This window comes from Salvia hispanica, chromosome 6 (genome assembly GCF_029641045.1).
Source record: "Salvia hispanica isolate PSC_SH4W2 chromosome 6, Shi_PSC_v1, whole genome shotgun sequence".
Classification (NCBI taxonomy): Eukaryota; Viridiplantae; Streptophyta; class Magnoliopsida; order Lamiales; family Lamiaceae; genus Salvia; species Salvia hispanica.
The window spans coordinates 20,924,935-20,949,778 of NC_142697.1; the positions used below are offsets into that span (position 1 = coordinate 20,924,935).

The following is a 24,844-nucleotide window of genomic DNA, read 5'->3' on the forward strand; positions in this document are numbered from 1 at the left end:
TTGGTGTGGAAAAAACATGTTAATAAAAATCATTGTTATTGTTTCCGAAAAATACAAATATAAACATGCCAAGATTAATAAAATACTAACAACTTAAGTCATGCACATGCCAAGATTTGATTCTGAATGAATTATTTAAAAGGGTATATAAACATGTAAACTTTTTCTAGATTAAAAAAGATGCACTTAAAAGAATGCTGATGTAATGGCCTACTGATTATTTTTAAAAAGTAAAAAAAAAATTGCCACTATTTTCCTTTTGTCATGCATGGTGTTTCTCAGTGTGTGACTTACATGTTAAGCAACAATTTAAATTATTATCTTATTTTTATTTTATTAGTTATTCCATATTTGCTTACCCCAACTAACTAACTTTTTCTGGTCCAACTAAATTTATCACTCTTTGATGTAAGTATAAAAAACATATATATACCTAATTCCATGTCTATGAGTCATCTAACATATCACATGCTCATCATCATTTTACTTTTTGCATGGTTTGGACGTTGCTATGCAGCCGAAAGTAATTACGATTTTATTTTTTTTTCGTATTCAAATATATTTAGTAGTGTTAAATTGAACAACTAACATATCAATTTCAAACCATTAACTTTAATTTATTCATCATTCTCAAATTTCATTTTGCACTTTCATTACCTCAGTTTCAGAGAAATCGAATAAAATAGATTTTACCAACTTTTAGGAGTTTGTCTGATTTTTATGGTAATCAGGTCCAGAGATTCCTCATTATATTTAAATCAACAATACTTCGCAAGTCAATTCTCAATATATTAAAAAAAACATTGAACCCCATAGATTAATAATCACCATATCAAGCTTATTAAAAGTTTATACTCATAAAAATAAATTTAGTATTCTTTCTTTCGCAACCAAGTCTTTCTATTTTAATTCGTCCATAAATATTAATCACCTTCTATTCATGATAATGGTAAGTTTATTTCTATATAAGATGAAAATCATTCTCCACTAATAATAATTCAATCAGTCTTTTGCTTTGTCACTCTCGTACTTTACACATTTCGGACTAAAACTCGGTCATTTGTTACCAAGTCTATTATTACACTTTACATAATTTCTTGAACATGGATCTTGAACCAAAAAAACAAAGCACTCAAAATCTTATCAAGATTCTTTTGCAAGATTGATTTTGGTAGCAAATTGGACAACCCTAATTTTGGTGGGTGCATTAAAATTTGAAGATGGTGGGATGGTTGCATCAGAAAGGGGCTAAGCCAGCTCAAAAGGTGTTGCTTACACACACATTTCCAAAAACTTGCAACATGTTTGGTCTCTCTTCTAAATTGTAAAACAGCTCATTCCTAACTTGCTATGCACCTTTTTCTTTAGGCCTCTACTCATCACATATATGTCAATTTCAGAGCTTTGCTTTGGTCCATGAATACATCAGCCCCTTTATATTGAAAGGTAGAACCCAAAAATGAATATTTTTCAATATTATCTAATCACTTTAAAGAAGCAATCAGAGAAACCAACTTTGTCAAAAAAATGAAAAAAGGCTCATATCTTCCCACCTTGCACATTTGGTGACACAAAGCTGACTCATGGAGCTAAAAAGTTGAGATTAAACCACTGCTCTTCTTCCCTTATATATTGCCTCGAAGGCATGCTCGTATCGTACCAGAGCAAGTTTCGGGCAAGGGAGAGACGAACATTCTAAAGCATCTGCGAGCAATGGAAGTGAAACATATCAGAGCGAGGTTTGGGAAGACGAGCATGCTAAAGGAACATGCTTTTGGGGCTCCGATCAGCTCATCAAAGTACGCATTCGCGTATAAGGACAGTTTGAAAGAACTTTTACCTGATCCTGCTGCACAATACCAACTGCTGCCTTCTCCGGCCAATCATTATTCCAAGATACGAACTGGTGAGCGATTCGTTCTTGATCACTCTGATATTGAAGAACAAAATGAAAACTGTTTATCTGAATCTGACCTTTACAACCTTGATGATATTGCAGATAGAGGAAATTCAGTGATTGCTAAGATGATCAAGCTCAGCAAAGCCATGGATGTCATTGCACAAGGAATCAGAGAGCATGGTATACACTCAGTGAATGTAACAGAATCTATGATCACATCTTCAATTTTTCCTGATATACAAATGTTGATGATTCCTGCAGTGAGACTAGGGCCGAAATTGAGTGAAACGGTTAAAGGAAAACTGAGTTTAGGCGCGAGGATCCTGCAGGTGGGAGGAGTCGAGAAAGTATTCAAGCAGAAATTCAATGTAACAGATGATGAGAAACTGTTGAAGGCTTCTCAATGCTATCTATCAACGACAGCCGGGCCAATAGCAGGACTCCTCTTTGTTTCAACTGAAAGAGTCGCCTTCTGCAGTGAGAGATCCATCAGAGTCTCATCCTCAAATGGAAAGCTGCTAAGAGCACATTACAAGGTAAGATCATCGCTTCGCTTCAGTGTTTCAAACTCAAATACATTTATATTTCAGCCAAAAATAAAAGTATATATACATGCAGGTGATGATCCCCCTGAGGAAGCTAAAGAGAGCACATGAAAGTGAGAACGCGAAGAAACCAGCAGAGAAGTATGTGCATCTGGTGACAGGGGACAATTTTGATTTCTGGTTCATGGGATTTCTCAACCATCAGAGAACATTAAAGTATCTCCAACAAGTAATCCACCAAGCAAGATGAGAGTTGAGACACAATGATCTTTTTGGTTTTAACCTAGTACTAGTATTTGTTGTTTCTTGTTTCTTGTTTCTTGTTTCTATCCCTCATCTTAGGATGTGTAGTGTAGATGCTAATCAGGGCTATACTCTCTATCCTGTACAATTTGTGAAAAGATATAATCTAGTACTAGCAATGATCAAATTCACTTCTTGTGAAAGATCAAAAGATCAAGGGTAGCAATTGTAATTAATATACTTGTTTCCAGTACTCAGCCACTCTGATCAAGATCAAAGAAGTCGCAGGACATTTAGTAAATATCCCACAAAAATTAACCTTACATCCTACTGGAAACTGCAATCCAGCCTCGTACCATCTTACTTCAGTTACATCAATATATTCAAGAGCTTCACAAGACTTTAAAAGCTTCCGGATTCCATCTACTGTCATTACTTAACCTCACAATCCTCAAACTCAACTTAGAATCATCTATTCCCATTTCCCAACCCCTGAAAAGCAGCATCCAACATCAACAAACTCAGCTTAGAATCATCTACTGCGTGTGCAGTGTGTAGTACAATTTAAAAAAAAAAATAGTTTTCTTTAAATCATAAAATTGAGATGGTATTGAATTTAATTACTATAATATAAAATAGTAATATGTTGTAGAAATTTGTTAAAATGTAAAATAACAAAAAGGGATAATGGGATGGTTACTCCTTGGCTAAATGGAGTAGTTCCTAAGGAAAACTGAATAGAATGGAAGCATAAATACCCTTCAATTCAATTGTATCAAGAATGTCATATATTGTTGTTGAGCCAATAATTTCTTTTTTACCTAAAATATCTTACTTTATTCGTCCCATAAAAATAGATACTACTACTATTTTAAAAAGGATAAGCAATTGAAGTATTGTTAGTGAAAATTGATGCTCGTCTCATTATAGAAAAAAAATACTAATAGAAGTAAACTACTCTTTTTTATGAGAGCATCCACAGTGGCTTTAGGCTAGCCATAGGCCAGCCACAAACTCCTCCTGCCACATCATCAGCACTAAAATTCCTCCTGCCACATCATCAGGACAAGCAACTGGACAAGCAATAGGCTAGCCACAACAATCCAAATTAAAAAACAACTAAATTTACGGAATTAAACACAAAATACGGAATAAAATTTATGACACATATATGGGAAAATTCATTAATTTCATTAAAATAAAAAAAGTACATTAATTAAAAAAAATACAAAATAAAAAAAATACATAAAACAAAAAGACTATCGTCGTGCAGTCCTCCACGCCCACAACTCTTCAATTAAATCCTTTTGGAGTTGAATATGAGCATCCACATGGCGCATGTCAGCATGTGCCTGGAGGCGACCGATTTCATCGTGAGGTACCCCCTTCGTACGTTGGGGGTGGCCACGCCGTGGCTTGGACTGGCTTCATCGTCATTGGCCCAACTAGTCAGTTGTACACCTTCATCTTCGACTATCATGTTGTGCATGATAATACATGCGTACATTATAGAAGCAATGAGTCGACATGCCACAAACGCGTTGGACCCCTAATTGTCGCCCATCGGGACTGGAGCACACCAAATGCGCGTTCCACGTCCTTGCGCGCCGACTCCTGTCGTTCCGCAAAGTAGGCCTGTCCTCATTTGAGCATCTGATCGTTTTCACAAAGATGGGCCACCTAGGGTATATCTCATCCGCCAAGTAGTAGCCCATATCATGCCGGTTGTCGTTGGCGACAAAACTGATGGCCAGACCGACGCCCTGGCACTGCTCGTTGAAAAGGAGCGACGAGTTGAGGACGTTGAGGTCTTTCTTCGACCCGGCTACCCCAAAATACGCATGCCAAATCCACAGCCGATAATCAGTTACGGCCTCGAGGATCATCGTGGGATTCTTTCCCTTGTAACCGGTGGTGTAGAACCCCTTCCAGGCAGCGGGACAGTTCTTCCACTCCCAATGCATACAATTTATGATGCCTAACATCCCTGGGAACTCATGCTTCTCCCCGTGCATCTGCATCAGATCCCAACAGTCTGTCGGGGTAGGGCTTCAAAGATACTGATCCTTAAATATTTCAACGACGCCCTCACAGAAATACTTCAGACACTGCAGGGCAGTCGTCTCACCGATGTGGAGGTACTCGTCCCACATGTCTGCCGCGCCTCCGTAGGCCAACTGCCTGATTGACGCAGTGCACTTTTGAATAGGGGTGTGGCCGGGTTTGCCCGCTGCGTCGTACCTGAACTGGAAACACAGGTATCGACGCTCTAAAGCGTCAACGATACGCATAAACAGCTCCCTGCGCATCCTAAAACGCCGCCTGAAAAGTTTGGCCCCAAACCGCGGCTCCGGAGCGAAGTAGTTGTCATATAGCCGCTGATGTGCAGCTTGGTGATCCCGATCAATCACTGTTCGGCGGTGGACAACGGGTCGAGGTCGAGGTACCGCCGGCTGCAAAGCCCTTTGTATCAACCGATCTATCTCACCGGACGTATAGGCCTCCAATGCTTCGTCCATTTGCCGTTCGTACTCCTCAGCATCTCTACCACTACTACCACTACTACCACCCGCGTTACTCATTTCGCGTTGTTGCTCTTGTACAGAAATTAGGAGAGAGAGAAAACTCGTTAACACAAGTGGTGCGAATAAAAATGACGTGAAAATCGCATATATATAGTGTTTCGAAAATTTAATTAAAAAAATAAATTGCTGGCCGATCGTTCGCCAATCACCCGCCTGCAATGGCGGTCAGCCGATCGGCGAGCGCATAGGCCAACGCTTGCAAACCGGCGTGCGCTCGCCGAAATTCTCGCCGAAATGGCGCTCGCCTATTTCGGCACATCCCAAACTATTTATACTATTTTTATTTTAAGTAAGAACCGGGACAGTTAATTAATACTCCATATTAGAGTTAATAAAATGGTCTTTTATTAAGTTATCTCACATTATACTTAAAATAATAGTCGTAATTTAATTAAACTAAAATTCAATCTCAAATTTCTAATCTAAAATGAAAATTTAAAAGTGCTAGTAACATAGTATAGAGGAAGTACTACACCTCTATTATTGGAGTAATTTTGTTATTTTTATTAATTTTCGAAGCTCTGCATTGAGACAGGTAGACAACATTAAAAATCAAATCTTATCATTTGAACTCAGTTAAACGTGAGACAGAGCATTCTAACCTTGTGCTCAAGCTTTACAAAGACTATTATTAACAAAAATTCAATCTTTTCATAACTATACACCTCGCAACCTCGTAAAAACTTCAGTTCATCCCCATGCTGGTTCTCCTCCCCCACCATTTCCTTCTCGCCTTCTCAGCCGAACCCTCTTCGCCTCCGAGCTTGTTTAGTATCACTTTCGTCTCCCTCAATCTCGACCCGTAGTCCTTCTTCCACGCTTCGAACATCTGCTTCAGCCTCCGGAGCTCATGATCCGGGTCCAAGCTCGCCTCGCTCTGACCCGACTTCACCTCCACCAAGAACTTGGCATCATCTCCGAATACCTGACTCCTCTGCTCGAACTCTTCAGCCAGCCGGCCAATGACACTTAGCCCGGCACTTGTTGATCTTCCCCCGTTTTCATGGATCCTCAGATTGTTGCCCGTGTCCCGGCTAGACTCTCTTTCTTCCATTTCATTTACTGAGGCGTCTGAGCTTCTCTTGGAATCGTCGAAGGCAAGGCTCTTCTTTGCAATGGAAAGGCTTGACCGCAGCGATCTCATCTGCTTCTGCCACACCTCCTCCATAGACTTCATTTTTAGCTCATATTCGGACCAGCGATTCTCGTACTGCTGAAGTCGTTGGTGAAGGATGTCGTTCTCCTCTTCCTTCTCTCGCAGGGCGGCCTCAGCCCGGAGAACACGGCGTTGCAGTTCGGCAAGGAAAGATGATTTTACCGGCACTTCTTCTGGTTCATTATACTGATCCACAACAAATTAAAGTCATCACATCAACATGTCCCATTTCTACATTATTAGTACAAAATATTTGTTCTAACACTGTTTCTTCACATTCATAACCTAATCTGGAGTCAATGCATACAAAAAGTCGCAATAAAATGTAACAAAACGCAAATCTGAGTACCTTTCTTCCTCCTGATTGCACCAATCCTATGTCTCCTGAGCATCTTCTGACCAACCAACCGCGGATAACTAGAAAAAAAAGGCGAAAATGGGAATGTAAATATGAGTTGTTAGTAACACTTTCAACCCTATAAGGTCTCCACAAGGAACGGAATCACAAACATAAATCGAAGCAATGTCGAGTTTAATCACACTATCACTTTCAAGAAAGCAGATGTCGAGAATTTAGAAGACTTTGCACGTAGATTTCAAAGATTAAGCATTAAAAATGCATAGGCCAGTTAAACTAGCTAATGTTCAGAATTTGCGAAAACTAGTTGATCAAGTTTAACGAGCTATCTAGTATTATAGTTGTGTGGAATAACACAGATGATGATTACCTGATTGCATTGAGATAGTTGCCTCCCTTACTCTGTTGAACTTTTTCCTCAAAATCCTAGCTCTGGCATGCTTTTGGATAGATATAGCTGCGCTATGCCTGCGTAGTATGCCTGCATACTCCTTTCTAACTCTTTCACCACGGATAACTGCATCAAGAGAGGTTCCCCATCAAATACGGTTTTGTAAGGCTAAAGAAAGTTAATACATATCCACGAGGACATACATGACTGTAATGTGGCAATCCCTCTCCTAAACTCCCTCAGCTGGCAACGAGCCTGATGGCCTCTAAAGCAACTCTGGACACGCAATATCCCATGGAGAGTGCGATTTCTTGTATCTTCAAGTACCCCAATCTATACGTTGATTTAAGACCAAATATTAGCCAAACAAACAGATTGATTGACTGCTCAAGCCAAGAGGTGTGCAACTAAGGTCACACATCAGGACTAAAACAAGCAAGTTCCCTAAATATTCTGACCTGCCCGGTTCGGAAAAACAATTTCGTGTATCCAACTTGGTACATCTCGGGGAGAATGTTGAACTGATGAAGAATAGCTACTGAAACACTGAGCGGGTCCTGAGACGCTACATGCTCTAATAGAAGAAAACCATACCTGATGAAGGGAGGAGATTGGATGGATAAACATAAAATAGAAGATAAAGAGTTGCACAATATTTATTTATAATATCTCTTTTACCTTCTTGCAAACTTTTGATGCGACATTCTGGTGGGAAAACCAGATCTTGATATCCTGACAACTTCTAAGACTCCACAACACCGCAACTGTTGCAGTATGAGTCCTTGATTATAGTCACCAGGAGATTGGAAGTTGTTGGGCTTTATACAGCGTATGAAGTGTGGAGTCGTGCTTTCAAGACGTTGCATTAACTGGAACAGTTGGCTCTGAAAAAAACAACATTAGCAAGAAACCATCATGATCAATGAGTAAGGGAAAAGAGAGACAACAAAAGAAGAGCACTTGATCTAAAAGAACAAAAAATCCAAAAATTGGATAATTCCAATTCACCCTCATCTCCAAGTTTGTTTAAGTGTTTGAATTAAATAATAATATTAGACTAAGCACCAAAATACCTCCTAACTCTACAGCTGTAAAATACACAAGTCGGCATGGTTAGTAAGACTTGCTTTACCTTGAATTTTGTCGTAACACTTAATTTTTGTGAATCCGCTCCACCAGATTTATGTAGTGCCCCTACTACAGGCTTCTCAGATTGATTGCGCATGCTGGATGCAAAAGCCCGAGGAAGAGTGCACGTGCAAGAAGAAAGAAGTTCGATTGAATCCAAATGGAGTAAATCCCTGTTCTTCTCAAGAAAACCAGTGGTGTCATATGTAACCTGCCATCAGAGATGAAGTTATTGATTCTCCAGGAGATAAAAGGAGTGTTCAAATGAATAAAATTAACTTCTAGAAGTGTCTTCCGATAGTATGAGAAAGTGATCATGAGATAATAGAGCCAGCAATCGAAGTGGCAATGCCAGTAGTCCACTTCCATTTTACTTTCATAATGAATAAATTTATAGTAAGATAAAAATTTAATACTAGTAATATTTTGAAAATTATCCTAGGGACGACATGATTTGAAGCGGCGATATGTCGCACCCTAAACAAACACGGTACCAATATGATAGAAGTGAATACCTCTCCAGCATAATGGCAAACACGAAAAACTTTCTCCCTTTCTCCTTGAAAACAAGGATTTGAACTTAGATGTTGCTTGAGCTTATTTGCAAAGCTCAAATCTGTACCATTTGGAAAGGTTGATTCCTCATCAAGCAGTGACTGTAACCCTAATGGTTTCTGCACCATACAAAACCATTCAGCAGTCTAGCAGAAAAAGAAAACAGAATACTCCAGAGCATAAAGATCTTGATGTTATTCATATAAGATATAAAATTCCATCCACCTTAAAGAACTTCTGACCATGATAAGATTAGAGATACATCCACCTAATTATAAGAAAGATACAAGTAATCTAACTAGTACTGAACAAGACTGGAACAGAGTGCTACAGTTTTAAAATCATATTTGGCCAAAAATATAATAAGAGCATTAGTTGCACAAATGTTGACAAGGTTGAATGTCAGACCTTCTCAAACAGATTAAGGCAATCCTGATTGTCTTCAAAATCAACTTTTGCCCAGTCAATACCATCTTGAATGTATTCCTGGAGAAACGTTTAAAAGATTCAAAATCAGGCCCCATTCTAAATATGTAAATAATACTTGGACCTTCATAACACATTAAGCATGCCACGCGATAATATCAGAGCGCATAGATGCTTGGATCAAACTTTGGAGAAGAAATGACTCATAAATCTTCCAGTGTACATAAATTGCTTTCATAGACCAAAAGTGTGTGTTGCAACTAGACTAAAGGGCAGAACATGAGGTTCAGGTTATCCGTATAAAAATATATATATGCATATGGATTATTTAGTGTTTACTAGGAAAGTATCTGGCATGTGCGAAGAGAGTTTCAGGGCATCTAAGTCCTTCATTTTTTAAAATAATGAATTTATGTGTCATAAAGATATTTAATTCACCTTCTGAAATACGAAAAATGGTTTTCACTTTTCAGAGATAAATAGCAAATTATGAAGAAAGTGTGAAACTACATTTAAGTAGAGACATGACATGGTTACCTCTTGCTCCAGTTTAAACAAGTGGCGATTGAAGTGTTGTTGTAATCTCTCGTTGGCATAGTTAATGCAGAACTGCTCAAAACTATTTCGCTAATAAACAGAATAAAACAATCATCAGAAGAATATAAGCAAAGATTAAGAGACAAGTTGAAGCATATATAAAACACTCACCTCAAATGATTCAAATCCATAAATATCAAGGATACTGATAGATCTGCCTGTACGCCTCTTGCCGACTGCTAGTGATTTATTTATCTGTTCCACTAGCCAGTCAAACAAACATGCATAGATCGATTTTGCCAATGCATCTCTTGTATCCATGGCCTGTGATACCAATGTAAGAATAAAAAATCAGGGCCTTTGGCATGTGTACAGGTTGAAATTCCACAATCCCTTGGCATTTCAAGATTAAGTAGTTTCACACAAACTGTCCAACCTGTGCTAGAGTGAGTTTCTGAATGATTGTATCATTTCTTCTCCCTACTCTCATTTTTCGAGTTGATAATGCCAGCTTCAGTTCCTCCACTTTGCACCCAATCAACGTGGCAACAGTGGTTAGACCTGAAAATGGGATGCCCATGTATTATCAACAAAATTCATGCATCTTGCAAACATTATTCGAACCACAAGCATAATCAAGAATTTCAAATTAGCTGCACCACATTGAAACAAGTTGCGAACTATTCAATGATCAAGTATACGTTCTCTTTAACTCATGAACATTATTGCAACACCCAGTGATAAAATGAAATATGCAATATTGAAACTTTTTAGCTATGGTAGACATAAACGAATAGAGGTTTTCTTTCTTTATAAAAGGAAAGCATAGCACATCGGCATTGCCACACTTAACAAGATAAAATTTGTTTATTTCAAAAATAGATTCAGGCAGATTCATTTTAGGATATCCACCCTGATGTATTCTCACCTTCATCAATCACTGGTTCAACGTGATTTTCACTATCAACTGAAGTAAATGAGACATTTCCAAGCCATAGTACTGCAGCCAGCATTGCAAATACGCTATCCTGATCTTCCTTACTTACATGAACAATGTCCAGAGCGTCCTGATTTTACAACAGAGAACATATAGCTGAATTAGTTTTAGTTCAACAGTGCAAGAAAATGGATGAAGCATGGTGAGAGCAAGTCCATTAGGATACCAGTACTATACGAAATTGTTCAGCATCATCAACCCCGGATATCTTAAAGCAATTGCTTTGCCTCAAATACTTGAACTCATCAGCATTCTTTAAGTTCAATTTGTCTGCAAAAGAACAAGAAAGTACAGCTGAACGAAAAACATATAGCCATGACAGAAGAAAGGGGCAACAGTGACATACAACCAAAAGCAAGCAGATATAGGAAGGGGCAAGAGAGATGAAACAAGGATAATGGTAAAGCTTTACCTTTTAGGCTAGATGAAGCCCCAGCACAAAGTTGATAAAATATATGATATGACCTTTCTCCCTCCGAACATTGAACAACTCTTGACTGTTCACAAAAACAATCCACCTTATTTTTCTGTGTACTGTATACCTGAGAGAAATATCTAATAGAAAAGTTAAGTAGATTTGTAATTACCTTCTCTAGCAAAACTGTATGGAACAAGGAACCGCATTTGACGGAGCACCAAAAAAGAAGCAAATTTAGAAGGGTCTCTATAATTCTGCAACAGTGTGCAATTATTTTATTAAAAGAATATGTGTGGTAGAAGTAATCTTACAGGTTTGAATCTTGGCACCCGATATTTTTCCAGTTTCACTGAAATGGATTTCGATCAGTTTTCCCTGCACATAGTCTTAATTACTTGAACTCACAAACAGCAAAATATCGGGTATGCACCCCAATAGTAAGTTGAAGTACTGATATTTCATGCTAAGCAACCAAGAAATAGAGGATGGCACAATAAACAACTTACAAATCGACTTGAGTTGTTATTTCTTAATGTCTTGGCATTACCAAAAGCTTCCAGAATTGGATTCGTCTTTAGTATCTCATACTCGATGCCACTACCACCTCCCAGAGCAGCCAAATATTGCATGGCTATCTTTGCAGTCTCGGTTTTTCCAGCTCCACTTTCCCCACTAGATAAAAAAAGATGGACAGAACCAAACTTGTCAAATATTATCATTACATGTATTAAAAAAGACATTAAGTGAGAAACAGCCTGCATGGATATTTAAGTACACTAGTTATTGAAAAAGAATATGTATAAGGAACCAAGATTCTGCGAAACAAAGTTGGCTGCTAAATAATCAAGGGCAAAAAAATTGCATGTGCAACTTGGATAACCAAAAAAAGACTAACCTTATAATGATAGATTGGTTTACTTCATCTGCAGAGAGAGGATAAAACAAATTATTGAGTTAAATTAATTTCATCAAACTTTTGCTTAGCATTTCAGGATTAATTTACCTCGGATCATTTCACGCATAGCGGTATCAGTGATGGCATATACATGAGGGTTGTCCAAAGATTTGCGCTTGTAAGCTTCAATATAATCATTTCCATATAACAAGACTTTTTTGAAGGGATTAACTGCCACCAGCACTGGGCCTGCTTTAGTCTGAAATAAACTAAAAGGTGAGAACCCAGTGTTCACTTGAGCTAGAAAACCAGGAAATCTCATGAAAATTTCATCACTAACATACTAACTTACATAAATCAAATCACGATCATATCTATACTGGAGATTGTACAAAACTGACGGTTCATTTAGGTAACTTAATTGCATAAGATCATCTACACCATCAAGAATATCAGGATTTGCTGGTGTTAGAGTTTCTGACCTCACTTTCAGTACCTACACAAGGAAAATTGTTAAATGAAAAACAAAAGGTAGCAGTTCAAGAAAACACAATAATGGAAACCAAAATTTTGCTCACTTTTCCCTCAGGCAATGTTATCACTGAATCGTTACCAGTAGTCTGAATAACTGTCCCCAGCTCCCAGTTACCATCAGGAAGCTGAACCCACGACTGAATTTTCTGTAAAATAAGCTCACAATTCAAAGATGATCACATCATAAAAATGAAAAGTATGATGTTCATATAAAGCTCTTTCCTACGTAAAGTTATAGGAACAGCAGCAGGTTCTATTCCACCATTTTGGTAATTTAAGAACGTATCATTAAGCAGATAAAGTGATGGCGTGTCACACAATAGCGAACAAGTTCTATGAAGGAAGGAACCAGATGAATAATTGAGACAGTCTCCAAGGACACGTATGAGAAATCAGGGTTACTCATAGAAACAGACAGAATAAGTGCCTCAAGGAATGTAAATGGAAATGTCCTCTTGACATAAACAGCTTCTTGGGATTTTTTCCTCTCAGTCTTGCATGGATGGCAAGGCATGCTTTAGTGTTCATTTTCTCTGTCAATTAAATAGGGTCTGACGTAATATTGGAAAGGGTAAAAAGATATATCCTCTGCATCAGTCTCGGTCATATCACAGAAACATACTATTGTTTCATTTTATAAATGTGACATCCAAAACATTAAGCTATTTCTCAATTTTAAAATGAAAATCAAATCATGCTCTAGAAATGCTTCACTCAACCCTATACAGCAGATTGCAAAAATCCAAAAATGTTTTGACTTTCAGCTAGTCATTCTATCAAACCCTCTCTTTAGCATACGAAAATGCCTTTGTTTATTATTACCTCTGACTAAGCAGAGCCTTATTCTTGAATTTCTTTTGTATTTCCATGTTCCCCCTTAATTGCATAAGCAAAATTAAGACACGCTCAGTCCACACAAGCAGATGTAGCTTCAAAAGGCAAGAATCCCATTTCATGATATGCAACGGAGACTAACAAACGAAAAATAGAAAAGTAATATTTCCATAAGTACCTTTTTCGATGCGTGTGGGGTGGTGTCACTCCACTTCGAATCAGTATATGATTGCTTAATCGGCCGCACAGGAGTACTTATATCCTTACTATCATCACCATCATCAGCCAAAGAAGCCCCATCTTTGTCAGGCACGTTCAAACTACCATAGGGTGATTCATCACTATCATGACCCCTACCATTAGCTGCCCCATCTGAGCTATTTCTCAAATTTTCAGCATTTTCTGATATAGTATCAAGCAACATTGTCCTATCTGCACCTTGATTACCCGCATACCTAAAATCAACGGGCAACGACTTGATCGACTGATAGGAACGCTTATCATTAACCGCAGACATTATACTCAAGACTTGAGAGGGTCCTCCAATTCAATCAACGGCAATCAACACCCCTATAATTGGATCAAAAGGGAGCTTTTACCTCCCTTTTTGTTCTTCAAAAGTGAATCCTACTTCAAATCTAAAAACATATATACCTAAAAAACACTCCACAAAATTGGGCAAAAATGATCCAAATTCCCCCAAGCAAAAAGACACTCAATACAAATACAAGTCCCTTTACAAACTGAAAACCAAAGCTCTAAACAGATTTTAACCCCCGATCGCTCAGTTGTCGTGAAAAAGACAGCAAATGAATTGGAAAATGGAAATGGGGCAATTTGAAAATCAAAATTGCATGCAGTAAAGATGGAGAGAAGAAAAGCGTTACAGAAAGCAAAGACGGAGAGAGATATGGCGGGAGCAATGACAATATAATACTAATAATAGGATGGATTTGTAAGCAAATTGTTCAAGATATGGAGGAAGATGAGATGGCAGAAAACAGAAGTAGCTTTTTGCTTTGGTTATTCCTCTTTTCTCTGTTTTGGTGCTTTGTTATTGGACGCTTTGAAAGGCAAGTATATCTATGGTTTTGGAAAGCAATCAATTGATTTTTCAAAAAAAATTAGATTGCTGTATTTGCATTTTGCGTATATTTCCTCCACTCTGTGAAATAAGATTTTGTAGATTTGGGATTATAGATATTCAAATCTTGAATAGAAGACCATTTCGCATTTGGTTTGCCGCCTCGCTGTAACAGTGACAACGAAAACTGACGTTTTTTTAATCCAACGGCGGAGATTCAAAACAGCTCTGACTCCCTCCACCGTCTTTCGCTTTCCTCATTTATTCATACTAGTTAATTACTCCATATTATTAACTCTAATTACTGTCTTAATTGTCCAACACAAAAATACCGCTTATTTTCACTATCCCCTGCTAAAGTAGTCGTGTTTTATGCTTTAATAATACAGATTATAATTTTGATTCATCTTGAAACATCAATTCATGTTTCCTAATTCGTAGACACAGTTACAATATAATTCATGCGTTTATCATCTATATTAAAATATAAATAGTAGAACTACAATTAAACAATTAAATTGGAGTACTCTTTTTGTCAATAATGTAGACACAATTTGGAAATTTTGCCGTCCGTCATGACTCATGGTGGACTGATGATCTAATTTCAAGTGTGACATCAGCAACCTTGTTAAAAAAGATGTTTCATGTTTATTCGACGTCATTTTTATAATTATCACAGAATATTTGTTTCAATTAATAATGCTTTGGTCTATGATTATTAGTTTTCATATGATTATTTTTCTTCTTTTGAGTGGGTCTGCACAATTAAACTTAAACGTCATGTTATTCTAGTTTCTGAGTAAACAATTTTTTGATAATACCGATTTATTCAAAAACTACAATTTTACTAATGATATATTCAAGTACATTTCGCATTCAAACACTAACCTAAGTCAATTTCTAAAAGTAAGCTATCTACTCCTTTGTGTCCACTTTTTAAATATTTTAGTCTTAGGGCTATTTAGTAGTTTATGTCACGAATTTTGATTAAATTTCGAAATTTTCCATGAACTTAAAAGTTTGTCGTAAGTATTAATAACTTTGATCTAATTTGGGATTTTCTATAAATTATATTTCGGCCAAATCGAATTATATGTGACTCATCGGGAAATCTATGTGGACTAAACGGACAGAAAAGAAAGGACTATATGTCATCACAATAATATACGAGCGCACGCGCAGGCCGCAGGCGTGCAAGGGTCGGTTAAATATCGGAAATCAACAAATCTATGTGACCAAATTTTGTACAACAAAAATCTAATTTATTTGACCAAAAATAGGTTTATTTATGTATTTAATTAAAATATTTAGATGCATATATAATACATGGAAAGTGCATAATATTGTGGTCATATATTTATAATTTTTGTATAATTTTTTTATTTTTTTAGAATCATAAATATAATTAGTGCATACTTTAATTCAAATATTAAAAACAATAAAAAGAAAATTCAAATATAAATATAAAAAAATGAGGTTAAAGGCTAATAAGTCTTTTTAACTTATCCACTTACTATATTTATAATTTTAATATATAACTAATCCATCAAATTATTAATATAACCTTAATATAGTAATTTTAATATATAACTAATCCATCAAATTATTAATATAACCTTATTTTGATTGTACAAAATTTGGTCGTTTGTCGTTACTCTATTGAAATACACATTACGATTTGCATATTAAATCAGTTCACATCAAGTCTATGGTCTAGAAATAAACTTACAAACTGCTGAAAACGGTGGGGTCATTTTAATCATGACTATTTAAACTCTCGCTTTTGAAATTTCAATTAACTTTAATTTTTGTCAATCACAATCATTAGGTATATGGTGATTGAATAATGATCCATTAATTACGAAAACGAAACTCGCGGAGTTGAATATAAATAAAAATTATAATATTTCATTCGTTATTGAAAATTTTTCATTTCATTTTCATTTTCGTACGTCCCTAAAAATTTAGCACCTTCCACTTTTATTATTTTTTGTTGTAATTCCACATTCAAGTAATTCATTCTCACTCACATTTTATTATAAAATTAATATATAAAAATAGGACTCACGTACCATTAACTTTTTCAACCCATATATTTACATTTCTTAAAACTCGTGGCGAGTCATATGATGACGAATTATTAGGGACGGAGAGAGTAATAAATAAGAATGAAACTCGTTTGGTGGAGATATAGATTAAGAGCATCCATAATAGAATTAGGTCAGCCACTCTCTCTCCCTGCCACGTCAGCAGCACTAAAAATCCACCTGCCACATCAGATTTAGGCCAGCCATAGGCCAGCCGCAATAAAAATAATTCAAAAACAACTACATTTACGGAATTAAATTTACGATTAAATTGCGGAATTAAATTTACGAGACATATACGGGAAAATTCATTAATTGCATTAAAAAAAAGTACATTCATTTAAAAAAATAAATTACATAATAAAGAAAAAAACTATCGCCGTGCAGTCTTCCGTGCCCACAACTCTTCAATTATATCCTTTTGGAGTTGTATATGAGCATCCACTTGGCGCATGTCGGCATATTCCTGGAGGCGGCCGACTTCATCGAGAGGTACCCCATGTCGTACGCTAGGGGTGGCCGTTCCGTGGCTTGGACCGGCTTCATCGTCATTGGCCCAACTAGTCAGTTGTACGCCTTCATCTTCGACGATCATGTTGTGCATGATAATGCAGGCGTACATTATTTGGGAAACGCATTTGACATCCCACAAACGCGTTGGACCCTTAATTGCCGCCCATCGAGACTGGAGCACACCAAATGCGCGCTCCACGTCCTTGCGCGCCGACTCCTGTCGTTCCGCAAAGTAGGCCTTCTTGTCATCCGTCGTGTGCCTGATCGTCTTCACAAAGACGGGCCACCTAAGATATATCCCATCCGCCAAGTAGTAGCTCATATCATGCCGGTTTCCGTTGGCCACAAATGAGACGGCTGGACCAATGCCCTGACACTTCTCGTTGAAGAGGGGCGACGAGTTGAGGACGTTGAAGTCGTTGTTCGACCCGGCTACCCCTGTTAGGTTTGGTATACTGAAAAGCATGTTTCGAGCAAGTTTCGCATGAATAGAATCTTGCTTGTATACGTAAAACTCTGCAATCCACTTTTAACCTGATTCAGTATTATTCGAGTAGTCTCGCACGAATAGAATCACTATTATTATTACATTGTGTTTGCTTTTGCATTTATAAGTTGTTTTATAAACATTTAAATGCATAAGAAGTAAACAAAGTCTAAGTCTTTTGCTTAGTAGACCGGTTGTGGGCGTCGTCCACTTTAAGGTAACACGGTCAGATCTATGCAATGCTTTGCAAAAGAAAAAGAAGAATTTCACAACCTAGATAGGCTTTGGCTACCTATCGTGAAAGGTTGCAATGTCAGTCCGCATATTTCTAAGCCTTACTGAAATAAGATGACATTAGTGTGGTATAGCACTGAACGGATCTAACAGCAAGACGTGTCTTTATGCTATCTACTGAAAGACTAGGTCTTGATAAAATATTATTTCTTAATCTACATATGTTAGCATTGAGCATACGGTATTGATTATGCACTACTTTGACTTATCAAATGGTGCGGGATTTTTGGCAACCCAATAATCCTAATATATTGGGTAGTGGTGATTAATATCTAGCGGTGCTAGGATTGCTATTATGTTGAAACGTGCGCGAGGTGAGTCTCGTTTGATAATGTCCTCAAGAGGAGCTCGAACAAGGTTTTATTATTCGGAAAACTGGCCAGTTGGAGTTTTATTACTCTATGAATAATAAATAAATGTTTCTTGCTAAGTCCACTCTTGGAATTAATAAGATATTAATTAATTAAGTTCATAGCAGACATTAATTAATTAATGGACATTTATATCTTAAGCGCGGGAAATAAATAATAAACAACGGAAACCCGAATTACTTGTAATTTCGGATTTGGATGGGGAGAGTTCAATATTACTTCTATAGTGGCTGCTCGTAGTATTCTAATATAAGCTTGTATTAAATTGTGGGTTCAATTTAATTAGTAAAAAGCTAATTGGGAAGTTCATATCCAAAACCTTCCATAGATCCCTGTCTGGGCCCAAAAGGAACTTAATATAAATAGGAGAATAAAGGAGACAAAATGATCACAATTTTTATTCTCAAATTTTTCAAAAATTTCGAACTTTCCAGCTGTGGAGGATTTCGAATTCTTCACCTATTCCCAAAATGATTTCTTCTGTCTTCTTTATTTAAGTCCTAGTATTCTAGTAAGATCAGCCCACACTGATATTGGAGTATAGTTCGGGAACCAGAGAGAAGATTTGTGGTCTAGTATTCGAAGATCATCATCGTGGAGAAGGCGCGAGCAATCGTCGATTTTTTGGAGAATCAAAATCGATAACCCTAAACCGTAGAAATCATGTTTAGGATTTATTTCCTATGAGCATGAATTATTTGCGTTCTAGCATGCAATTATCTGTTTAACATGTCAATTGATTAATCGCATAATCGGTCAAATAGATCCTACGTCCGATTTATTTGTTTTGTACAAGTCTTCCGCTGTGCAAGGGGCTCCAAACCCCGGCAACCCCAAAATACGCATGCCAGATCCACAGCCAGTAATCAGCTACGGCCTCGAGGATCATTGTGGGATTCTTTCCCTTGTAGCCGGTCGTGTAGGCCCCTTTCCAGACAGTCAGACAGTTCTTCCACTCCCAATGCATACAATCTATGCTGCCTAACATCCCGGGGAACCCATGTTGCTCCCCGTGCATCTGCATCAAATTCTGACAATCTTGGGGAGTAAGGCTTCGAAGGTACTGCTCACCGAAAATGTTTATCACGCCCTGACAGAAATACTTCAGACATTACAGAGAAGTCGTCTCACCGATGTGGAGGTACTCATCCCACATGTCTGCCGCGCCTCCGTAGGCCAACTGTCTGATTGTCGCCGTGCACTTTTGGATAGGGGTGTGGTCGGGTCTGCCAGCCGCATCGTGCCTGAAGCGGAAATAAAGATATCAACGCTCCAAAGCGTCAACGATACGCATAAACAACTCCCTGCGCATTCTAAAACGCTGCCTGAACATGGTTGCTGGAAACCGCGGGTCCGGAGCGAAGTAGTCGTCATATAGCCGCTGATGTGCAACTACGTGATCCCGATCAATCACTGCTCGGTGGTGAACAACCGGTGGAGGGCGAGGTACCGCCTGCTGTTCCACCCTTCGCATGTACCGCTCCATCTCGCAGTTCATGTAGGCCTCCATAGCCTCGTTCATCTGCCGTTCGTACTCCTCAGCATCCCCACCACTACCACCATCGCTACCGCCGCGTTACTCATCCCTCGATGATGCTCTTGTACAGAAAGTTAGAGAGAGAAAAAACTCGTTAAAACAAGTGGTACAAATGAAAATGAAACTAAAATCGCGTATATATTGATTTTCAAAAAAAAAAAAAAAACTGAAAATAGGCGCTGGCCGATCGGCACGCCACAATGGTAGCCAGCGCCCTTGAATCGGCTAGCCCACGCCGATTTTCTGGCCAATTCGCCGCTGGCCGATTGCAATGGTTCGGCCAGCGCCGCGAATCGGCTAGCCGGCACCATGGATGCTCTAAATAGGGTATCATCATCTTCTGAAGTGTACAATTGTTGATTTCTTTGAGTATCCATAATTTGAAACACTCAAAATTCTTTTATTAAAAATAGTAGCGAGCATTTCTTTCGACCAATAAATATCGTCCAACCATTAATCTCCTATATTAGGAGTAATTTTCAGCTCTAACTTAATTTTCATTGGTGAAGACACTCTTTATACAAAAACCGTGATGGTTTAGCAAAATATGTATCCAGTGGCAGTGGTACTCATGGTTCGATGGTGGGTCGATTGATGAATTGATCCCTTCCACACCTGTCGATGGCTATTGCATAATTTGATTTGTGGAACAAATGAGTTTATTTCATTTGTGGCGTTTCATAATCTCACACTAGTATTTAGTTGACGTATAACTTTTAATCTCTCATAGTATAATACTGCATCAAATTTACATAGCTTCCATTTTTTAACGATTTTACGTTTTCCAACACAGGAGTGAGTCATCGTTGGATGATTTGAATACTTTAATGCACAATGGGAATTTTAATTTTTTTGCACAAAGATTAGAAAAAACAAACTTTTATGCGATTGATTTTAATTTTCAGAAATAAGTTTTGTGATTAAATTAAAGTTGATGACAACAATTCCTATAAAAATAATACTGTCGTCGAAAAAAGTAAAAAACAGAGCTATATTCTTCATAATTTTATTTACTGAATAAAATATTTGGATACATAGTCATTCTACTGTAACATGGTTAACCAGATGTAGAAAATCAAATGATTAATAAAAGTAACTACTAGTAATAACCCATGATATTGTATGCAGAATCATTTCACCCGAACATGGCTTGTTTTTTTATAGTAGTAAAATAAAATAATAAAAATGGAAATGAGAACAATATAATGACGAAAAGGAAAAGAAAAGAAATGCCCCCATGCAGGATCGAACTACAAACCTTCAGTTTACAAGACTGATGCTCTACCACTGAGCTATAGGGGCCACTAATTTTCAAATTCACTAATTTGAAATATATTAGTGATTAAAGTAGAAGAGAAAATGATTTTAACAGTAGAGGTGGAATCGAAGTGAAGAAGTAGAGTAGAATTCGCAGCGGTGAGAAAGGAGTGTTGAAAACGTGTGATAAATAAGAGGCTTTTGGCCTTTCATGTGGCTAAGTCTTTTGGCTTTTTATGTTCTTGTAACCTCCATTTGGTTTATGATGTCCCTTAATGCTAAGACCTTTGAGTTAGCCTCCCCTATCCTATAAATAGGTGGAGTTTGGAAGAGGGAAAATACACCAACAAAAGCATTACATCCTCTCTCAAGCTCTACATCATAGTGTGCATCTTAGGAGCATTGCATAGCTCGATTCTCGGAACTCCATCAAGTTCGCCGGTGCCTAGCGGGTTTGAGGTGCTTCTACACGCTAGGAGGAAGTCGTTTTATCTTTGGGGGCAATACGTCATTCCGTGAGCACTAGCCGGGGCGTAATTTGTCTTGCGGAAAGAGGGCTTCCCTCGACTCGACTTATAGTTCGGTCTGCTTTATTATTTTCGTTGTAATTTTCATTCCAGTTATTGTTATTATTTTCCTTCGATTATAATAGTTAGAGTACCGCCTGTAACGGCTTAGGAATTTTATCCCTTTATTTCCAACAATCGCAAGACAAATTAGTGTACTCTTCTAAGACAGGTTATACCAATCGAAGTTGGAGGAAACATGAGCTCCAAAGCTGGAATGAAGAAACGAACAGTCGCAATGTCGATGTGCAATGAAGTGGTTAATTCCTTGAGATCTATTTTCTTGAGAATTGTGTTTATCGTTTGTCATTTGACAAGCAAGACCAATTTAGACTTGGTAGTAATAATTGGGATGCATGTGGTGTTGAATATACCAATGCACATATGGTTCAATATAATTGTGTACTTATTGATGGAGACAATATTGTGCAAATTATTTGAACGTGTTGTTATAAACAACAAAGATCACGAGGTGGTCGCAATGGTCTCCGACGTGGACCATGGTAATAATCCAAATGAATGGTTTGTTGATACGGGTGCCACATGTCATGTGTGCTCCAAGAGAAGCGTTTTTTCTACTTACAAATATGTTGGAGGTAGAAAAGTACGCATGGAAAACCAAGCCTCTTCTAAGGTAGTTGGTGTGGGTAATGTGTTCCTAAAACTAGGATCTGGAAAGGTTCTTACCCTTAAGGATGTGCTGCATGTCCCGGACATCCGAAATAATTTGGTGTCAGGCTCACTTCTAGTAAATCATGGATTCTCACTAGAATTTGAGTGTGAAAAGGTTATATTAGTGAATGGGCTTTTTGAGTTGAATGTTACAGTCATTCACCGTGGAAAAGCAATATGCAATAAAGAAGATGACACATCCTCTTATTTGCTTGAGAGCTCTGATTTATGACATAATAGATTGGGACATGTAAATCTAAATGCTATAAAAAGATTAGTAAATCTTAATTTACTAAAAGTTGATAAGTTTAACTCACAAGAAAGATGTGAAGTGTGTGTTGAAGCCAAAATGGCTAAGCTGCCGTTTCATTCGGTAGAGCGGAGCACAAAACCTCTTGAGTTGATCCATACAGACGTATGTGATTTGAAATTTGTGCAAACAAGAGGTGGTAAAAAGTATTTCATCACATTTATAGATGATTGCACACGGTATTGTTACCTTTACTTATTAAGAAGTAAAGATGAGGCAATTGAAGCGTTTAAAGACTTCAAAAATGAAGCCGAAAATCAACTTAATTGTCGAATTAAGTGTGTTCGAAGTGATAGAGGTGGTGAATATGTGGCGCCGTTTGCAGAATTATGTCATGCAAGTGGTATAATTCACCAAACCACGGCTCCATATTCTCCTCAGTCGAATGGTGTTGCTGAACGCAAAAATCGAACACTTAAAGAGATGATGAATGCTCTATTGATTAGTTCAGGTTTACCCCAGAACATGTGGGGGGAGGCTGTGTTAATGACGAATTATATCCTGAATAAGATTCAACTAAAAAGTAGGGATGTGACTCCCTATGAGTTGTGGAAAGGCAAGAAACCTTCGTATTCATACCTCAAAGTGTGGGGGTGCTTAGCGAAGGTAGAAGTGCCACCTCCAAAGCAAGTTGCAATAGGCCCTAAAACAATTGATTGCATCTTTATTGGCCATGTACTTAATAGTAGTGTCTATCGTTTCCTAGTCCATAAGTCAGCTGTGGCTGGCGTGGCTGAAGGAACAACGATTGAGTCAAGGAATGTTATATTCTTTGAGAATGTTTACCCTTGCAAGAGGCAGGAGAATCGTTCTAGTGAAAGAATGATGGATGAATCCACTAGTACTAATCCTCCAAAAAGGACGAGGTTAAGTCCTGAGAATGTAGAACCAAGACATGGTGAAAGAGTTAAAATTGCTAAGACATTTGGTCCCGACTTAATAACTTTTATGTTGGATGATGAACCAAAGTCGTTGGCGGAAGCGCTGTCTGGCCCAGATGCGTCATTCTGGCAAGAAGCGATCAATAATGAAATTGAATCAATTATGGGAAATAACACATGGGTGTTAGTAGACTTGCCAGAAGGTTGTAAGACCTTAGGGTGCAAGTGGATCCTGAGAAGGAAATATAAAACTGATGGTACTATTGAAAAGTACAAGGCTCGCCTAGTTGTGAAAGGCTTTAAGCAGCAAGAAGGATATGACTTCTTCGACACGTATTCACCCGTTACAAGAATCACTTCCATTCGGGTGCTTCTTGCGATTACTGCTTTGCACAATCTTGAAAACTGCATTTCTGAATGGTGAATTGGAGGAAGAAATTTATATGGAGCAACCTGAAGGGTTTGTAGTACCTGGCCAAGAAAGGAAGGTATGCAAACTAGTGAGGTCTCTATATGGATTAAAACAAGCGCCTTTACAATGGCACTTGAAGTTTGACAATGTGATGTTGTCAAATGGGTTTACTATCAACGAGTGTGATAAGTGTGTTTACATTAAGAACATAAATAATGGGTTCGTTATTGTGTGTCTTTATGTGGATGATATGTTGATTATGGGCAGCAATAGTGCCATTATCAACGACACCAAAAATATGTTGAAAAGCAATTTCGACATGAAAGATATGGGTCTAGCTGATGTGATTCTCGGAATCAAGATTAAAAGGAATCCTGAGGGAATAGCTTTAACACAATATCATTACATTGAGAAAGTGCTTAAAAAGTTTCGCTCCTTTGACTGTGAGCCAACTAAGACTCCATTGGAACCCAACGTGCATTTGAGTAAGCACACGGGTGAGCCTGTAGCTCAAGAAGAATATGCAAGGATCATAGGGAGTTTGATGTTTATCACAAACTGCACCCAACCAGATCTTGCGTGTACGGTGAATAAGCTGAGCCGATTTACGAGCAACCCAAGCAAGGAACATTGGAAAGCTCTGCGTAGGGTTTTGAGATACTTGAAGTATACTCTTAACTTTGAGCTGCAGTACACAAACTATCCCCAAGTACTTGAAGGGTACTGTGATGCAAATTGGATCTCTGATTCAAAAGACTCGTTCTCGACGAGTGGGTATGTGTTCACTGTGGGGGGTGGAGCTGTTTCGTGGAAGTCAACGAAACAGACGTGTATAGCTCGATCCACCATGGAATCTGAGTTTATCGCTTTA

The 24,844-nt window shown here is 37.9% G+C and overlaps 2 protein-coding genes and 1 non-coding gene across 3 annotated transcripts; 1 reads left to right on the top strand and 2 right to left on the bottom strand.

Moving 5' to 3' along the window:
- The first annotated feature begins 1,492 nt into the window (after positions 1–1,492).
- LOC125204588 (putative GEM-like protein 8) lies at positions 1,493–2,941 on the top strand. Its single transcript, XM_048103279.2, has 4 exons — positions 1,493–1,906; positions 2,000–2,080; positions 2,162–2,436; positions 2,519–2,941. The coding sequence occupies exons 1-4, from the start codon at positions 1,714–1,716 to the stop codon at positions 2,693–2,695; spliced, it is 726 nt and encodes a 241-aa protein (XP_047959236.1). The 5' UTR covers positions 1,493–1,713; the 3' UTR covers positions 2,696–2,941.
- Positions 2,942–5,811: 2,870 nt separating this feature from the next.
- On the bottom strand, positions 5,812–14,666 carry LOC125206367 (myosin-1-like). Its single transcript, XM_089061719.1, has 23 exons — positions 13,681–14,666; positions 12,713–12,814; positions 12,487–12,630; positions 12,243–12,393; positions 12,135–12,162; positions 11,746–11,911; positions 11,551–11,614; positions 11,409–11,422; positions 11,234–11,318; positions 10,988–11,091; positions 10,753–10,891; positions 10,261–10,385; positions 9,996–10,148; positions 9,825–9,914; positions 9,270–9,347; positions 8,822–8,980; positions 8,311–8,517; positions 7,857–8,062; positions 7,637–7,772; positions 7,382–7,511; positions 7,158–7,304; positions 6,779–6,846; positions 5,812–6,615 (listed from the first exon to the last, which is right to left on the bottom strand). Exons 1-23 carry the CDS (start codon positions 14,017–14,019, stop codon positions 5,959–5,961), a joined length of 3,492 nt encoding a protein of 1,163 aa, XP_088917845.1. The 5' UTR covers positions 14,020–14,666; the 3' UTR covers positions 5,812–5,958.
- A 6,439-nt stretch (positions 14,667–21,105) lies between these two features.
- Positions 21,106–21,177, bottom strand: TRNAT-UGU (transfer RNA threonine (anticodon UGU)). The gene has a single exon. It is a non-coding gene; the product is annotated as a tRNA-Thr (tRNA).
- Between the last annotated feature and the right edge of the window lie 3,667 nt (positions 21,178–24,844).

What these genes read in the sequence shown, in the direction of transcription:
- LOC125204588 (XM_048103279.2), top strand. Translation starts at nt 1,714, where the DNA reads ATGGAAGTGAAACATATCAGAGCGAGGTTTGGGAAGACGAGCATGCTA. An exon ending in TTATTCCAAGATACGAACTG is followed by an intron (nt 1,907 to 1,999) that starts GTGAGCGATTCG and finishes ATGATATTGCAG; the next exon opens with ATAGAGGAAATTCAGTGATT. An exon ending in TGCTAAGAGCACATTACAAG is followed by an intron (nt 2,437 to 2,518) that starts GTAAGATCATCG and finishes ATATACATGCAG; the next exon opens with GTGATGATCCCCCTGAGGAA.
- LOC125206367 (XM_089061719.1), bottom strand. Translation starts at nt 14,019, where the DNA reads ATGTCTGCGGTTAATGATAAGCGTTCCTATCAGTCGATCAAGTCGTTG. An exon ending in TATGCGTGAAATGATCCGAG is followed by an intron (nt 12,163 to 12,242) that starts GTAAATTAATCC and finishes CTCTCTCTGCAG; the next exon opens with ATGAAGTAAACCAATCTATC. An exon ending in AACAATTTCGTATAGTACTG is followed by an intron (nt 10,892 to 10,987) that starts GTATCCTAATGG and finishes TTGTAAAATCAG; the next exon opens with GACGCTCTGGACATTGTTCA.